Below are 18,569 nucleotides of genomic sequence, written 5' to 3'. Positions count from 1 at the left end.
GTATTAGATTGGCTTGCATGCGGGCACAATCTGTCACATTGCTCATTTCACTGCTGGGTGAATGAGCGCTACCCCCAGCCCACCAACCCCTCCTCGCTCAGCACACAGGGGAGAGAGATGTGTGATGAGCGTTCGTGCTAGATCGCTCAGCACACATCTCTGGGGAAATCTCCCCGTGTGTACTGGGCTTCAGACTTGTTTGAACTCCCTTTCATTTCTTGTATTTTTAATATTTTTGAAACAAAGCTGTCACATACAAATACCTACTACTAATAAATCACAGGCACTCCAAATACATGAATATCCATAAATCAACAGGCATTCTACTGTCTGTATTTCTAGGCTGATTCAGGAAAAAATGAATAAGCAGCACAGAATTACTACGAAAAAAATTTCTTTAATTTTAGTTTATGGAAATACACCAGGAGTCTTTTCTATTTCCATGATACAAAAAGTATTTTTTGTTTTATTTATTTTTAAATAAATCTACCATTGTAGATCTATTTGGCTGGTGCCAGTTGTAACTTCATTTTTTGTATACATATATATATTCATTTTTTTTTTTTAGACACGTTGATAGACAACTTGACAAAAAAAATCTATAAAAAAGAAAAAGAAAAAGGTGTATAAAGTTAGATATTTTCTTCATAAGCCCTGTAGCTCACATGCACTCCAAAAAAAATTAAGTGACCCGAAAGATTGAATACTAAAAATCAGAACACTTAAAATAAACACCAAAATTTATATTCGGTTTAGTGGAAAATGTTTTACAAGGCATGTTAACAAGTGATGAGGCCACAACTGTTGACTTTAAGTGAGGCTTACCACATGGCACAGGTATTTACTGCCTACTTACAGTAATCATGAGTGATTTTATTAAATACATAGATTAATAGTTGGAAAAGGGGGATCCATGTGTAAAACCAATGTGATATCCAGTGACCAAAAAAACCTCATTTGAGTTTCAAGTAGAAAAAAAAAAAAAAATTACTAAACTGTAAACAAATACTTAAGTAAGACCAAAATAAAACACAAAACAGTTACAGCTAAAATATTTTCCAGGGCATTAATAATGTATAGACTGTATATGGACTATATAGGTCTGTATTATCGAGCTCTAAAATGCCATATAAAAACATCCCTTTAGGGATTTTGTTTTTCTTTGACATAAAGGCCAAAACCTAGCATCTATAACCTGAGCGAGCTAAGACATTTGACTATGCATTTGACTATGCAGGTCATTCATACAACTGGGCTTGTGAAGTTACTGTGTTATGTGACCTACTGTATGCTGCCATAGTTATTAAAATAATCAATTCCTATCCATTTCAATGTATATACCCACTTCTTCCATGTTATGGATTAGAGATGCTTGGTTTTCATATACAGTAGCACAGTAATATTTAAAGCACCAATTTGCATAGGTCAAATCCTATGACAAAAGGACTACAGATTACATGGAAAATGCATTTCACATCTTTAGGTTTAAGTAGATATTAAAAAATTTTTTTTATTTGCTTTATGGTTTCTAATTAGAAAAAAAAAACAATTTACAGATGAAACGTACTCTAAATGGTTATTAATAAGGTTGTTGGCTAGAATAAAGAGTAAGATTTACACAGATGTTGAAAGAAATTTACACGACACAACAAAGTCCTATTGACTGACATAATTCCGCATTTGGAGCAAGAGGAAGAACATTGTTCTTCGATGCTTGATATAAATAATAAATTTCTGATTTATTATTGTGAGATTTGTCCAATACAGTTTTAAATATTAAGATTCTAGAATATTGTTCTTCTTGCAGCAAACAGTGAGAGCATCGACATAAAATAAATTTCTAATAGATTATATTCCATACATCTCAGTGGTGAGATTTTGCAATAAATAATTGAAACCACTTTCAGGCAGATTACACCAACATTAAACTCCACTTTTATATTTAGATGTTCAATACATATATAAAAAAACAAAACAAACAGGACTATGATGATAAACTACATTTTGCACAGTCCCTTTTGCTCTAGGCCAGCATAGTTGTGCTTCTCTTAATGAAGATGTTGCAATAATCACCAGGATTTAATGTAAAGCAAAATCTGAATAGGAACAGGTTCATATCAAATGGAGAATGAGAAATAAAATATATGGCTTCCAAATCTTCAATCACTGGTGTGATCACTGCTACCAAGTGTCTGGAACTTCAAAGAGGGGAGAGGAATCGCTTTTACTGCATTCTAGAATTATAAGAAAACACGATTTCAGATTTTATTTTTTTAAATGCAACACCAGTAATACGTAGGCTCCAAGTAAAGGTCTTTGTATCTATAAGTATCAACATGTATGGAGAAATACAACAGCAATGCGCAAATACAAGACAATGATTTCTTTAAAAAGACACAGTCGATAAATTACCTCAGACTTTTCCTCAAGGGAGGAGGATTTTTTTTTTCTTCACACTTTGTCTAAATTGTTTTACAAGTAAAAATTAATTCTGTACTGTATTTGTGGAGAATCTTTAAAATTGCCTAATCCTAATCTTATCCAGAAATATAACAGTTACTGGACTAGTTTGTGTTAAATATTTTCTTGACCTTTTTGTGCTTAATAAAATACGGTCCGGCATACAGATAATGTGAAATGAAGCTAGGATCTTCATTTGTGCAATAAGCTACCCCATGAGATTAAAAACCACCAAACACAGAAATGTCTCCACACATCTAGCTTCAATATACCACGCAGCGTAGGTCCCCGTGCAACTTTGCTAGCTTCTGGCTTTTTCAAAAACATTTTTTTTGTTATGAAAATGCATCTTTGTTGTACCGCAATGCGACTAGGATGCACAATGATACGGATGATTGATTTGATATGTGACACTTGGACATTCTGTGTACCGAAGTCCGCGAAAATGCATCTTTAACGCAATGTAAAGCAATAGGACGCACAAGCTCCAGGTGATTAAAATGATATGCAGCATGCTTATATTCTGTTTAATAGCCGCTCTATCTGCATTTGAAATGCCACATTACAGTGTATTAGGAGACATCTGTATCAGCGCATATACCAGCACTGATAACGCGTCACCCCATAACGACTTGTCTTGCATCTACCGGTCACGCTGTATACGGAGCACAATGGAACTCTTATTGGAAAAAAGCTGTGGCTGCTTCTGTATATTGTACCACTTCGTACACCGAATCAGAGACTCAAATCACACACAGATACTGTATACAAGTGTTGCATATCTAATTGATCAAGACAGTCCCCTGGTGTGTCCTAGCTGCATCATAATGCAGCAGGTGCGTTTTTTGTAAAAAATAAATAAAAATTCAACAGATGCAGAGTCTCACAGGACCAGGTACGCAGAGAGGTGCTGTTTGATACGACTACAGCAATGATGGACGAGGACACATCTGTACAAGGATGTTTCAAAATGTCCAATTAAAGATCTGTAACACTGCTTGCAGGTTTTATATTCTGTATGACGAATCGAATATTACTATATTTTGTAAAATAAAAATCAAATAAGGTTGCGGATATTCTTAAAAGTACACTTTCACAGTTATGAGGCAAAAACCTCAAACGTGCTAGTGCTTGCAGTCATACCTGCTGGATCAGTGTCTGTTTTCTGACGCTTATGACTTTTTGTTTTCTTTTTTGGATCAGAAGCTCCTGGAGGTGATGGGTCTTCTGCTGTCTGACCTTGGGCTTCTTCAATATCATCAGACATAGTTTCTTCTTGTATGGGGCTCATACTTCTCTTCACAACATAGCTTTGTGCAAAACTGGAAGGAGTCAACAAAAGGATTAATTAGAAAGGTTTAACATACTGCATTTACCAAAGCTTCCAAAAGGATAGGTTGTTTCGGCATAGTGTGGAGCAAGAAGTGTATAGTTATAGCAAATTATAAAAAAAAAAAAAAAGCAGATAGGAATGCAGCAATGTGTATACTAAGCAAGCTCTGAAATCCCGGCTTTGGAAGTGCTGTAGATAACTCAAATATTCATCACATGACTCTGGCTTTGTCCTCACCTGTGCCTCCCCAACTGTTGTAGCCATACGAGAGCTGGAGAAGTAGGGCACACAATCTACATTCACCTCCACAGCAACAGTTTGCTCAACTACTAGTTTGAATAAACCAATGTTGAGTATCCTTGTAACCAGACAGATGGGGCGATTGTTCGGCAACTTAGCAAACAAGCAGCCTTCTGGATGCATAAACTTGGAACTCTTCGGTTGGATTACTTATACCCCTTTCACATCGCAAAAATAACCTAGTATCAACCTGGCATATTGCTGGGTCGATACGGGTCAGTCTGCAATGTGAAAGGGGCATTGGAGAATTCCCGGGTCGCCTGACCTGGTAAATTCAACCCGGGTAATAAGGGTTATTCCCGAGTTGAATACCGGGTCAGTGGCAGTATAAACGGGTTCCCAGGTCGATGCGACACGGGACCCGTTTACTACATAGGGAGAGGCAGTTAGATGGGCAAGTCTGGGTTTGGCAGACACCGGGAGAACGTTACCTGCCAACTGTGAAGTTTGGTGGAGGAGGGATAATGGTATGGGGCTGTGTTTCAGGGTTTGAGCTAGGCCCTTTATCTCCAGGCAATCTTAATGCTTCAGCATACCAAGACTTTTTGGACAATGCTATGCTACCAACTTTCTGACAGTATGGGGAAGGTCCTTTTCTATTCCAACATGACTGTGCCCCAGTGCACAAAGCAAGGACTATAAAAGACACGGTATGATAAGTTTGGTGTGGAAGAACCTGACTGGCCCACACAGAGCCCTCATCTCAACCCCATCAAGCAACTTTGGCATGAACTGAAACAGATTGCGAGCCAGGCCTACTAGTCCAACATCAGCGTCTGACCTCATAAATGCTCTACAGAATGAACGGCCACAAATTCCAGCAGAAATACTCCCAAATCTTGTGAAAAGCATTCCAAGAAGAGTGGAAGCTGTTATAGCTGCAAAAAGGGGGACCAGCTCCATATTAAAGTATATGTATTTGAAGACAAGGTCATTACAGTCCCCGTCTGTGTAATGGTCAGGAGTCCGAATACTTTTGTCCATATAGTGAATGTCAAACCTTCTAAAAAGAGGACAAGTGAAGAAGTTGCCCTTAGCAATCAATGTGATTCTACTTATCATTCTATTAGAAGGTCCTTAATAAAAAAAGGTCGCTATAGTAGAAACAATTTCACTCGCCCTCTTTAAAAGGTTTGGTCACATAATTTGTTTCATTGGGTCATTATTAATATCTTCTGTTTTTAAAATCTGAGAAATCAGAATTTTATAAAACTTTATGATTGTATGTTTTGGAAGTTGTCCATACTAATTATAGAAACATAACTTCTACGTAATCAGCAGCAGGCTAATTGATTTAATATCCACTTAAATAGAGAGATCAGACATAATTTCCTCAGTCTTCAGATAAAGCCAGTGAACAGGAGCAGAGAAATGCGTAAAACGCATTTGTCTGTGTACAATTCTATAGAACTGCTTCATGGATGATACACAATTACATGTAGTGAAAGTCCTGGAACAGTCAGCATGTGACAGTGAACATAAGATACCAGGGCTTGGCAGTGTGAATAGCAGTGTATAGATGAAATCTTCCAAAAAACAGTTTACGGAATTGTTACATTTAATGGTGGGAAGCAGTTAACTAACCGATGGCCGCGACACCAGGGGTCACTATACCGACGCCGGCATTCCGAAGAAGGACGCTATCCTGGCGTCTACATACAGTCACAATACTGACAGCTGGCATCCCGAACTTCAGGACAGCGGGATGCGATGGCGTACTGCGCGGGGGGGGGGGGGGGGAGGGGTGTGTGTGTTAGGTTTAGGCTGGAGAAGGGGAGTTAGGGGAAGCGCAGGGAAGGTTAGGGACCAGGGAAGGAGGGTTAGGCACCCACAAGGGAGTGTTAGGGTTAGGCACCCACAAGGGAGTGTTAAGGTTAGGCACCTACAAGGGAGGGTTAAGGTTAGGTTTACCCACAAGGGAGTGTTAGGGTTAGGCACCCACAAGGGAGTGTTAGGGTTAGGCACCCACAAGGGAGTGTTAGGGTTAGGCACCCACAAGGGAGTGTTGGGGTTAGGCACCTACAAGGGAGGGTTAGGGTAGGGAAAGGGTTAGGGGGCTTACTGGGGGACTATCAGAATTATGGTGGACAGGATGCAAGTGTCTGTATGCTGACCACCGGCATCCCATCCATCATACGGATCCCTTAAGGGGATGGTGTATGTAGAAGACACAACATAAAAACACATTCTGAGACATGTACCATCAATATTACTATGTATGCCTTTAACAATAGGTTTTCGTTTGAAGAATAGAAAGCAATAATTTGACTTTTGCAAACAAGAAACATGAGAGGTGCAGACATTCCCAATGACAATGCACAAAGCCAGCAAATGGATGACATAATTAGGTCTGTTAAGTAGGTTTTATTAAACCTGAAAATGTTAATTCACTGGTAAATGCTTATTCACCTTAGGAGCTAATAACTGCTTATAAATGGAAAACCGCCAACTTTTGTTAACAAAGTACTGAATACCTGCAGTTTCTGTAAATATGTGCATTCAATTGCAACATAGAAGAAGCAGTAAATCAAGCAACAACGCAATTACGGAGGAACATCCTTCCTATTTGGTTCCTTGCAGTTCTACAACATGCAAATGGGCCTCAGATTTCCAAAGGACAAATGACAAAGTGCAGGCAATAGTGTATACCGTTACATATGCGAAGATCTTTGTGTGATGTAAGATCACATACACCTACTTGGTAGATCAAATAAGCACTGTTCATTTAGAAACCCAAAGTCAGCTGGTTTCAATCATTTATGCATTAAAATCTATGTACTTTATGAAGACAAATGTAGATTATTGATAAAATAAGAACAAAAAGGTCAGTTATTATAATGTATAATAATGTTATATGTCAAAAACACTCCAAACTGTTTCCAATCAGGGAATGTTACTTAGAATTGTTCTAAAAAATTTTAATGCATTTTTGTGATCACATCATCCCATGCATCCCCAGTGTTTGCTCATTAAATCCAACTTGTGTCAGCTGCTTTCCTACGCATTTTATAGCAGACATGCTTCGTGGAAGTCTTACTTTTAATAGCCAGTGTGCAGATCAGCTTCAAACCAGGAAGCATGTCTTATGTTTAACACTTATGTAAAAGCAATTGCAATGTTTAGAATTCTGAGTGATACACTAGGACTGACTAGATGGGAAATATTTAGACGCTGTCGGTCAGCTTAACAAATGTTGCAACAATTGAAATTAACATTCCTGTTTAAAAAGTCTAACAAAAATAATAGGATTTTAATTACCTACCAATTCACTCTAAATTTCTTCACTGCGTGTGCTGGCTCCTCCCCTCTATGCCTCCTCCCACAGGCAGTTATAGGTAAAACAGTGCCCGAAGGAGAAAAGACATATATGAGAAAAGGAACATACTAACATTGAGTGGTGAGATTTATACACCAGCACACCACTAACCTACAACAACCAGCAATGGCTGGTAACTACAGCAACAGCTGAACAGGTAACCACAGAAGAGATGAACCTGTAGAAAAGTTAACGCACTGAGGCGGGCGCACAATAGCCCTTATGGACTATGATAAAAGGATTTACAGATAGGTAATAAAAATCCTATTTTCTCTAGCATCCATAAGGGATATTGGGGAGACTTAGTACAATGGGGAGATCCCAAAGCTTCCAGAACGGGCAGGAACGTATGGAGACTTCTGCAGTACCGCCTGCCCAAACTGGGTATCCTCTTTGTCCAGGGTATCAAACTTGTAAAACTTCACAAAAGTGTTCTTCCCCGACCAGGTAGCAGCTCGGCATAGTTGCAAGGCTGAGACTCCACGGGCAGCCTCCCAGGAAGAGCCCACCGATCTTGTCGAGACTTAGGAACAGGTAAGACTGCCGACACCTAGGCCTGTTGGATAGTAAGACTAAGCCAACGAGCAATAGACTGCTTTGAAGCAGGACAACCATTTTTCTGTGCATCAGAGTACGAACAAGGAATCCGTCTTTGAGCCGAGCTGTCCGCTTGACATAGATCTTCAAGGCTCGCAGAGCATCCAATGCCTCCGAAGGAGCAGAAGAGTCAGAACTTGACGGAACCACAATAGGCTGATTCAGGTGAAACGAAGAGACAACCTTCGGCAGGAACTGTCTAGTCCTGAGCTCCGCTCTGTCCTCGTAAAAGACAAAGTATGGACTTTTACACGATAAGGCCCCCAATTCTGAGACACGTCTAGCAGAAGCCAGGGCCAGTAACATCACAGTCTTCCACGTGAGGCACTTGTCTTCTACCGTCATCAGAGCTTCAAACCAGGATGACTGTAGAAATTCCAACACCACATTCAAATCCCAGGGTGCCGCAGGCAGCACAAAAGGAGGTTCTATGTGGAGTACCCCTTGCAAGGTGGTCTGAACTTCTGGCAAGTGCCAATTTCGTCTGGAAGAAAATGGAGAGAGCTGAAATCTGGACCTTAACGGAACCCAGACATAAGCCCTTATCCACACCAGACTGGAAACATAAGAAATGTCCCAAGTGGAACTCTGCAGGTGGATACGTGCGTGCCTCGCACCAGGAGACATATCTTCTCCAGATATGATGATAGTGTTTTGACGTCACAGGTTTCCTGGCCAGAACAATGGTAGCAATAACCTTTTTGGAAAGGCCCTTGTGAGCTAGGATGTTACACTCAACCTCCATGCCGTCAAACGAAGTCGCCATAAGTCCGGGTAGATGAACGGTCCTTGTTGAAGAAGAAGTTCTCTTCTTAGTGGTAGAGGCCAAGGGTCTTCGACGGACATGTCCAGAAGTTCCACGTACCACGCCCTCCGATGCCAATCCGGGGCAATCAGAATTGTCCGGACTCCTTGATTTCTGATTCGCTTGAGCACCCTTGGGGGCAATGGAATCGGAGTAAACAGGTAGACCAGCCAGTAAGGCCAAGGTGACGTCATTGCATCTACTGCCCTCACCTGAGGGTCCCTGGTTTGTGAGCAATACCAGTGAAGCTTCTTGTTGAGTCGAGAAGCCATCATGTCTATTTGTGGGCAGTCCAGTCGATCTGCTGAAACACCCGATGGTGGAGCCCCCACTCCCCCGGGTGGAGATCGTGATGACTCAGGAAGTCCGCTTCCCAGTTGTCCACTCCTGGAATGAAGATTGCAGACATTGCTCTTGCATTTCTTTCCACACAGAGGAGTATCTTTGACATTTCTCGCATGCAGGCTCTGCTTTTTGTCCCTCCTTGCCGATTGATGTATGCCACTGCTGTGGCGTTGTCCGACTGAACTTGGATCGCGTGATCCTCGAGCAGAGGAGAGGCCTGAAGCAGAGCATTGTAGATCGCCCGAAGTTCCAGAATGTTGATCGGAAGGAGGGCTTTGTGGGCTGACCACCTGCCCTGGAACTGCGCCCCTTGGGTGACCGCTCCCCATCCTCTCGCTTGCTGGAGCCGGGTGGATGCTGCTGGACATCCTCCAGCTATGCTGCCCGCTGCTGTAGCGCTGCTCTCCCCCGTCTGCCCCCACTGTCTCCTCCGGTGCTGCTCTCTCCCTCTGCCCGTGCTCCTGCATCTCACTTCGACTTTTTTTAAAGTCGACTTGAGATGGTCGAAAAGGGGGCCTGTTTTCGACACAAGCACGCGGATCGGCAGCTACTCCGCCGATCCACGTGTTTTTCGACAAGTCAAATTCCTCAACTTATCAAATAATTTGGGGTTATATTGAATAGGTCGGAAACCCCATCCGACCTAAAAAAGTCGAAAAAGCTTTCGACTTCAATTGAATATACCCCAGAGAGAAAACCAGCACACCCCAGCTATACAGCCCCAGTGAGGCTGTCAGCTTACTATATCTCAATGAAACGCTAATGATTTCTGTCCTGTATAGGACACAGATTGTGTACAATAGCGGTTCTCCCCCTTTGCTACACCCTGTACCAGTTATCCAGCGTGTCTTGTGAGTCAGGAGTAGCTGTGTGTGCTTCCTGATGCTGCATTAAGCAGAGGAAAGCGCCAAAATGCCGCTGGTCCCGCTCTGACGTAGCTCTGCCCCCCCCCCCCAATGGTGCCAGAGCTAGAGATTTTTATACTGGCAATGGGGGTCATTCCGAGTTGATCGCTCGCTGCCGATTTTCTCAGTGCAGCGATGAGGGAAAAAAAAAACGGCATTTATGCGTATGCCCCGCAATGCGCACGCGCCACGTACGGGTACAATGAACGATGTGGTTTTGCACAGTCTCTAGCGAAGATTTAAGTCGCACTGACGGCCACAGAGTGATTGACATGAAGTGGGCGTTTCTGGGTGTAAACTGACCGTTTTCAGGGAGTGTTTGCAAAAATGCAGGCATGCCCGGGATAACGCAGGCGTGGCTGGGTGGGTGTGTGACGTCAAATCCGGACACGAATAGGCTGAAGTGATCGCAAGCGCTGAGTAAGTTTTGAGCTACTCTGAAACTGCACAAACTGTTTTTGCAGAGCTCGACTGCACAAGCGTTCGCACTTCTGCTAAGCTAAAATACACTGCCCAGTGGGCGGCGGCATAGCGTTTGCACGGCTGCTAAATTTAGCTAGCGAGTGATCAACTCCCAATGTCTCCTAAAAAACGTCACACAAGTGTTAGTTTAAGCCACCGCTAGCCAATTTACCCAAGGAGGGTCCCGTATGTCGCGCCCGTGTTTAGTCGCACCATGAACCGGGGGACCACCCTAGCGGGGACCCTGGCTTGTACTCATCACAGTCGTCACCTTCAGGCATTTTTGTGGGGTTGTGCTGCGTGCTACGATTGTGACAGCTAAGGCGCAGTGCCCCGCTGAACAAACCACCTCTCAGGACGGTGGTCGTGCAGCGGGGAAGTAGCTCTGACACCTCGCAAGGCCGGTGACCGTCCCCCCATAACTCCCACAGTGCAGGTATACTGTTGTCCAAACAGCATACCGAAAAAAATAAGAGGAGTTTAAAAAAAAATTGAAGAAAACTCTCTGGAACTGCAGAGATGTGCATCCTCTCCTGAGGGCACTTTTTTCTAAACTGCCTGTGGGAGTGGGCATAGAGGGGAGGAGCCAGCACACCCAGTGAAGAAATTTAAAGTGCACCGGCTCCTTTGGACCCAGTCTATACCCCATTGTACTAAGTCTCCCGAATATCCCTTATGGATGCTAGAGAAAGAAATAGTTTGGAGTGTTTTTAATATATATGGCGAGTGCTGAGCTTTTGTGATTATATTATGATCACCTCCTACATTAGACATTGGCAGCGCATAGCCCATGAAGTACATTACGTGGCACACGCTGGTTGGGTGGGTATATAAGGTGTGCGGTAAGCCGCCTGTACACATCACTCATTGCCGTCAAAAGCAGTAATTTATCAGAGTTGCATAAAGGGATGACTATTGGCTTTCGGGCCAAGGGTGGCAGTATTTCTGAAACAGAGCAGTTTGTGAACCGTCTGCGTGCTGCTGTGGTGAAGGTGTATCGTGATTGGACAAATGGCCCCATTGCAAATAACAGATGTGGAAATGGCGGAGCACCACGTGCCATTGATGCGAGGGTTAAACATTGGCTGCAAAGCTATGTGAGGGCCGACACGCTACAGTAGAGCAGCTCACAGTCATAATGAACCTGGGGGCTACCAGACATATAAAGTGACAGTTCAGCAAATGTCTAGCTGCTGTCTGTGCTGCACACGGCAGTTACTTTGGCTATTAGCTGGTGGTCATAATAATGAGACTTGACTGTGTGTGTGTGTGTGTGTAATATATACTGTACATACATACAGTCACAGTATAAACACCATTTTAGGCAGAGCCAAGGACAAGAGTGGATCCATTTTTGAAAACCTATTAGCACACACAGCAGACACTTTCAGACAAGGCTAAATAAACGACCAGTTACTGCAAATTACATGCCTGAAGTCAAGACAAAATGCATTGAGGGGCTCTTTAAAGGATTTTTCCTAACTCCACCAGTAGCTTAGCCTTACTGGAGTGGTGAGGTGGACTTCGTTTAACATCAAAAAAACAAAAAATAAGATTTTACTCACCGGTAAATCTATTTCTCGTAGTCCGTAGTGGATGCTGGGACTCTGTAAGGACCATGGGGAATAGCGGCTCCGCAGGAGACTGGGCACAACTAAAGAAAGCTTTAGGACTACCTGGTGTGCACTGGCTCCTCCCACTATGACCCTCCTCCAGACCTCAGTTAGGATACTGTGCCCGGAAGAGCTGACACAATAAGGAAGGATTTTGAATCCCGGGTAAGACTCATACCAGCCACACCAATCACACCGTGTAACTCGTGATACTATACCCAGTTAACAGTATGAAATATAACGGAGCCTCTCAACAGATGGCTCAACAATAACCCTTTAGTTAGGCAATAACTATAAACAAGTATTGCAGACAATCCGCACTTGGGATGGGCGCCCAGCATCCACTACGGACTCCGAGAAATAGATTAACCGGTGAGTAAAATCTTATTTTCTCTGACGTCCTAAGTGGATGCTGGGACTCCATAAGGACCATGGGGATTATACCAAAGCTCCCAAACGAGCGGGAGAGTGCGGATGACTCTGCAGCACCGAATGAGCAAACTCTAGGTCCTCCTCAGCCAGGGTATCAAACTTGTAGACTCTTGCAAAAGTGTTTGAACCCGACCAAGTAACAGCTCGGCAAATTTGTAAAGCCGAGACCCCTCGGGCAGCCGCCCAAGAAGAGCCCACTTTCCTTGTGGAATGGGCTTTTACAGATTTAGGGTGCGGCAGTCCAGCCGCAGAATGTGCAAGTTGAATCGTGCTACAGATCCAGCAAGCAATAGTCTGCTTAGAAGCAGGAGCACCCAGCTTGTTGGGTGCATACAGGATAAATAGCGAGTCAGTTTTCCTGACTCCAGCCGTCCTGGAAACCTATATTTTCCAGGGCCCTGACTACGTCCAGTAACTTGGAATCCTCCAAGTCCCAAGTAGCCGCAGGCACCACAATAGGTTGGTTCACATGAAAAACTGATACCACCTTAGGAAGGAATTGGGAACGAGTCCTCAATTCCTTCCTATCCATATAAAAAATTAGATAAGGGCTTTTGCATGATAAAGCCGCTAATTCTGATACACGCCTGGCCGACGCCAACAGCATGACCACTTTCCACGTGAGGTATTTTAGCTCCACGGATTTAAGTGGCTCAACCCAATGCGACTTCAGGAAATCCAACACCACGTTGAGATCCCACGTTGCCACTGGAGGCACAAAAGGGGGCTGACTATGCAGCACTCCCTTAACAAAAGTCTGAACTTCAGGCAGTGAAGTCAGTTCTATTTTGGAAGAAAATCGATAGAGCCGAAATCTGGACCTTAATGGAACCCAATTTTAGGCCCATAGTCACCCCTGACTGTAGGAAGAGCAGAAATCGACCCAGCTGAAATTCCTCCGTTGGGGCCTTCCTGGCCTCACAGCACGCAACATATTTCCGCCATATGCGGTGATAATGGTTTGCGTTCACTTCTTTCCTAGCTTTAATTAGCGTAGGGATAACTTCCTCCGGAATGCCCTTTTCCTTCAGGATCCGGCGTTCAATCGCCATGCCGTCAAACGCAGCCGCAGTAAGTCTTGGAACAGACAGGGCCCCTGCTGCAGCAGGTCCTGTCTGAGCGGCAGAGGCCATGGGTCCTCTGAGATCATTTCTTGGAGTTCTGGGTACCAAGCTCTTCTTGGCCAATCCGGAACAATGAGTATAGTTCTCCTTCTTATTATTCTCATTACCCTGGGTATGAGAGGCAGAGAAGGGAACACATACACCGACTGGTACACCCACGGTGTTACCAGAGCGTCCACAGCTATCGCCTGAGGGTCCCTTGACCTGGCGCAATATCTTTTTAGCTTTTTGTTGAGGCGGGACGCCATCATGTCCACCTTTGGCCTTTCCCAACGGTGTACAATCATTTGGAAGACTTCTGGATAAAGTCCCCACTCTCCCGGGTGGAGGTCGTGTCTGCTGAGAAAGCCTGCTTCCCAGTTGTCCACTCCGGGAATGAACACTGCTGACAGTGCTAACACATGATTTTCCGCCGATCGGAGAATCCTTGTGGCTTCTGCCATCGCCATCCTGCTTCTTGCGCCGCCCTGTCGGTTTACATGAGCGACCGCCGTGATGTTGTCTGACTGGATCAGCACCGGCCGGTGTTGAAGCAGGGGTCTAGCCTGACTTAGGGCATTGTAAATGGCCCTTAGTTCCAGAATATTTATGTGTAGGGAAGTCTCCTGACTTTTCCATAGTCCTTGGAAGTTTCTTCCCTGTGTGACTGCCCCCCAGCCTCGAAGGCTGGCATCCGTGGTCACCAGGACCCCGTCCTGTATGCCGAATCTGCGGCCCCCTAGAAGATGAGCACTCTGCAGCCACCACAACAGCGACACCCTGGCCCTTGGAGACAGGGTTATCCGCCGATGCATCTGAAGATGCGACCCGGACCACTTGTCCAACAGATCCCACTGGAAGATCCTTGCATGGGACCTGGCGAATATAATTTCTTCGTAAGAAGCTACCATCTTTCCCAGGGCTCGCGTGCATTGATGCACCGACACCTGTATTTGTATTAGGAGATCTCTGTCTAGAGACGACAACTCCTTGGACTTCTCCTCCGGGAGAAACCCTTTTTATCCTGTTCTGTGTCCAGAACCATACCCAGGAACAGTAGACGCGTTGTAGGAACCAGCTGCGACTTTGGAATATTCAGAATCCAGCCGTGCTGTTGTAGCACTTCCCGAGATAGTGCTACTCTGACGAACAACTGCTCCTTGGACCTCGCCTTTATAAGGAGATCGTCCAAGTACGGGATAATTATTTCGGCCATTACCTTGGTAAATACCCTCGGTGCCGGGGACAGACCAACGGCAACGTCTGGAATTGGTAATGACAATCCTGTACCACAATTTTGAGGTACTCCTGGTGAAGAGGGTAAATAGGGACATGCAGGTAAGCATCCTTGATGTCCAGTGATACCATGAAATTCTCCAGCCTTGCAATAATCGCCCTGAGCGATTCCATTTTGAACTTGAACCTTCGTATATAAGTGTTCAAGGATTACAATTTTAGAATGGGTCTCACCGAACCGTCTGGTTTCGGTACCACAACATTTTGGAATAGTAACCCCGGCCTTGTTGAAGGAGGGGTACCTTGATTTCACCTGCTGTGAATTGCCGCCAGTACTACCTCCCTTTCTCCGAGGGCAGCAGGCAAGGCTGATGTGAGGTAACGGCGAGGGGGAGTCGCCTCGAACTCCAGCCTGTATCCCTGTGATACTACTTGCAGAACCTAGGGATCCACCTGTGGGCAAGCCCACTGGTCCCTGAAGTTCCCGAGACGCGCCCCCACCGCACCTGTCTCCACCTGTGGAGCCCCAGCGTCATGCGGTGGACTCAGAGGAAGCGGGGGAAGATTTTTGATCCTGGGAACTGGCTGTCTGGTGCAGCTTTTTCCTTCTTCCCTCGTCTCTGTGCAGAAAGGAAGCGCCTTTGACCCGCTTGCTTTTCTGAAGCCGAAAGGACTGTACCTGAAAATACGGTGCTTTCTTAGGCTGTGAGGAAACCGGAGGTAAAAATCTTTCTTCCCAGCTGTTGCTGTGGATACGAGGTCCCAGAGACCATCCCCAAACAATTCCTCACCCTTATAAGGCAGAATCTCCATGTGCCTTTTAAAGGCAGCATCACCTGTCCACTGCCGGGTCTCTAATACCCTCCTGGCAGAATGAACATTGCATTAATTCTGGATGCCAGCCGGCAAATATCCCTCTGTGCATCCTTCATATATAAGACGACGTCTTTAATATGCTCTATGTTAGCAAAATATTATCCCTGTCTAGGGTATTAATATTATCTGACAGGGTATCAGACCATGCTGCAGCAGCACTATTTATGCTGAGGCAAATGCAGGTCTCAGTATAGTACCTGAGTGTGTATATACAGACTTCAGGATAGCCTCCTGCTTTTTATCAGCAGGCTCCTTCAAAGTGGCCGTATCCCAAGACGGCAGTGCCACCTTTTTTGACAAACGTGTGAGCGCCTTATCCACCCTAGGGGATATCTCCCAACGTGACCTATCCTCTGCGGGAAAGGGTACGCCAGCAGTAACTTTTTAGAAATTACCATTTTCTTATCGGGGGAACCCACGCTCTTTACACACTTCATTCACTCATCTGATGGGGGAACAAAACACTGGCTGCTTTTTCTCCCCAAACATAAAACCCCTTTTATGTGGTACATGGGTTCATGTCAGAAATGTGTAACATTTTTCATAGCCGAGATCATGTAACGGATGTTTTTAGTGGATTGTGTATATGTCTCAACCTCGTCGACACTGGAGTCAGACTCCGTGCCGACATCTGTGTCTGCCATCTGAGGTAACGGGCGTTTTTTGAGCCCCTGATGGCCTTTGAGACGCCTGGGCAGGCGCGGGCTAAGAAGCCGGCTGTCCCACAGCTGTTACGTCATCCAGCCTTTTATGTAAGGAGTTGACATTGTCGGTTAATACCTTCCACCTATCCATCCACTCTGGTGTCGGCCCCACAGGGGGCGACATCCCATTTATCGGCCTCTGCTCCGCCTCCACGTAACCTTCCTCATCCAACATGTCGACACAGCCGTACCGACACACCGCACACACACAGGGAATGCTCTGACTGAGGACAGGACCCCACAAAGTCCTTTGGGGAGACAGAGAGAGAGTATGCCAGCACACACCAGAGCGCTATATAATGCAGGGATTAACACTATAACTGAGTGATTTTTTTCCCCAATAGCTGCTTGTATACACATATTGCGCCTAAATTTAGTGCCCCCCCTCTCTTTTTAACCCTTTGAGCCTGAAAACTACAGGGGAGAGCCTGGGGAGCTGTCTTCCAGCTGCACTGTGAAGAAAAAATGGCGCCAGTGTGCTGAGGGAGATAGCCCCGCCCCTTTTTCGGCGGACTTTTCTCCCGCTTTTTTTATGGATTCTGGCAGGGGTAATTTATCACATATATAGCCCTGGTACTATATATTGTGATGATTTGCCAGCCAAGGTGTATTATATTGCCCTCAGGGCGCCCCCCCCCCCAGCGCCCTGCACCCATCAGTGACCGGAGTGTGAGGTGTGCATGAGGAGCAATGACGCACAGCTGCAGTGCTGTGCGCTACCTTGTTGAAGACAGAAGTCTTCTGCCGCCGATTTTCCGGAACACTTCTTGCTTCTGGCTCTGTAAGGGGGCCGGCGGCACGGCTCCGGGACCGAACATCGAAGTCGGGTCCTGTGGTCGATCCCTCTGGAGCTAATGGTGTCCAGTAGCCTAAGAAGCCCAAGCTACCACCAGTTAGGTAGGTTCGCTTCTTCTCCCCTTAGTCCCTCGCTGCAGTGAGTCTGTTGCCAGCAGATCTCACTGTAAAATAAAAAACCTAAAATATACTTTCTTTCTAGGAGCTCAGGAGAGCCCCTAGTGTGCATCCAGCTCAGCCGGGCACAAGATTCTAACTGAGGTCTGGAGGATGGTCATAGTGGGAGGAGCCAGTGCACACCAGGTAGTCCTAAAGCTTTCTTTAGTTGTGCCCAGTCTCCTGCGGAGCCGCTATTCCCCATGGTCCTTACGGAGTCCCAGCATCCACTTAGGACGTCAGAGAAAAAAAGATTTCCTACATGGTGTAATAATTTTTAATGTGAGAGTATTCAAACTACAGTATATGAGGGGTATGCAATAAACTGGAGAGAGTTTCACAGCAAGGCAATTCCTTTTTGAATCATCTCAGATTCTTTTTTTATATGTTGTCCACTTATTTCCTAGTAAAAATTATCTCTTCCCAAATGCTAAATTGTCAGGAAGCTGAAGCTATAGGCACAATGGACTGAAACGCTGTCCATATATGAATGGACCATTCTCCCAATAATAGAGTTGTTGAGGCACTGAACACATTATGGAGGCTTCTATATTCTGAAAGTGTTACATTTGGTTACCTATTATTAATTAACCTGGTTATAATTTCTCCAGTAAAGCTATCCTCCCCAATAAGGAGCTTTGTTTGGAACAATGCTCTTCCACATATTTGGAGCTGAGCTCATGCACCATGACGCAAAATCCTTCTGGTCACTGTGTTCCTCAGCAAAGCAGAGGTTCAGCATGTATACAAACTTTCCAGCTGTAAGCACAGAAGTGCAACCTGAAGTGTTGTTATATAGGCTCCACTAACCTTTCTTCATGCTCGGAGAGGAAGACCGAAACTCCAGTTCTACATTCGCAACTCTGTAGTAGAAGCAGCTAGCACCCCTCCCACCCTGCTTCTCCCAGAAATACCCTTTGGCAGGAACTTCTGTGCAGTACAGGTACACCACCGATTATCCGGCACCTCTTTTAATCCGGAAGTTAGGCTGCGGGTGTGAGTTAGAATGCGGGAGCGTCTAGGTTGGCTGCAGGAGGCATTTAGATAGGCAGCAGGTGGGGGAGTCTGGCTCAGACGGGTAGTTGGGCTGCAGCGGGGAGTTGCTATGCGGGTGGAGATTTGAGCTGTATG

At 45.0% G+C, this 18,569-nt stretch overlaps 1 protein-coding gene across 2 annotated transcripts in view; it reads right to left on the bottom strand.

The window, feature by feature from the left end:
- Positions 1-377: 377 nt before the first annotated feature.
- The window catches only part of PARN (poly(A)-specific ribonuclease), a 338,956-nt gene continuing 320,764 nt past the window's right edge, over positions 378-18,569 (bottom strand). For both annotated transcript variants that reach the window (XM_063934320.1, XM_063934319.1), the window contains 2 exons: positions 3,604-3,782; positions 378-2,234 (listed from right to left, as the gene is read on the bottom strand). In XM_063934320.1, the coding sequence (XP_063790390.1) occupies positions 2,182-2,234; positions 3,604-3,782 (232 nt within the window). In that variant the 3' untranslated portion in view covers positions 378-2,181. The remainder of the gene's footprint in view (positions 2,235-3,603; positions 3,783-18,569) is intronic.

Source organism: Pseudophryne corroboree, chromosome 7 (genome assembly GCF_028390025.1).
Source record: "Pseudophryne corroboree isolate aPseCor3 chromosome 7, aPseCor3.hap2, whole genome shotgun sequence".
NCBI lineage: Eukaryota > Metazoa > Chordata > Amphibia > Anura > Myobatrachidae > Pseudophryne > Pseudophryne corroboree.
This window is presented reverse-complemented; position numbering and strand designations above follow the sequence as displayed.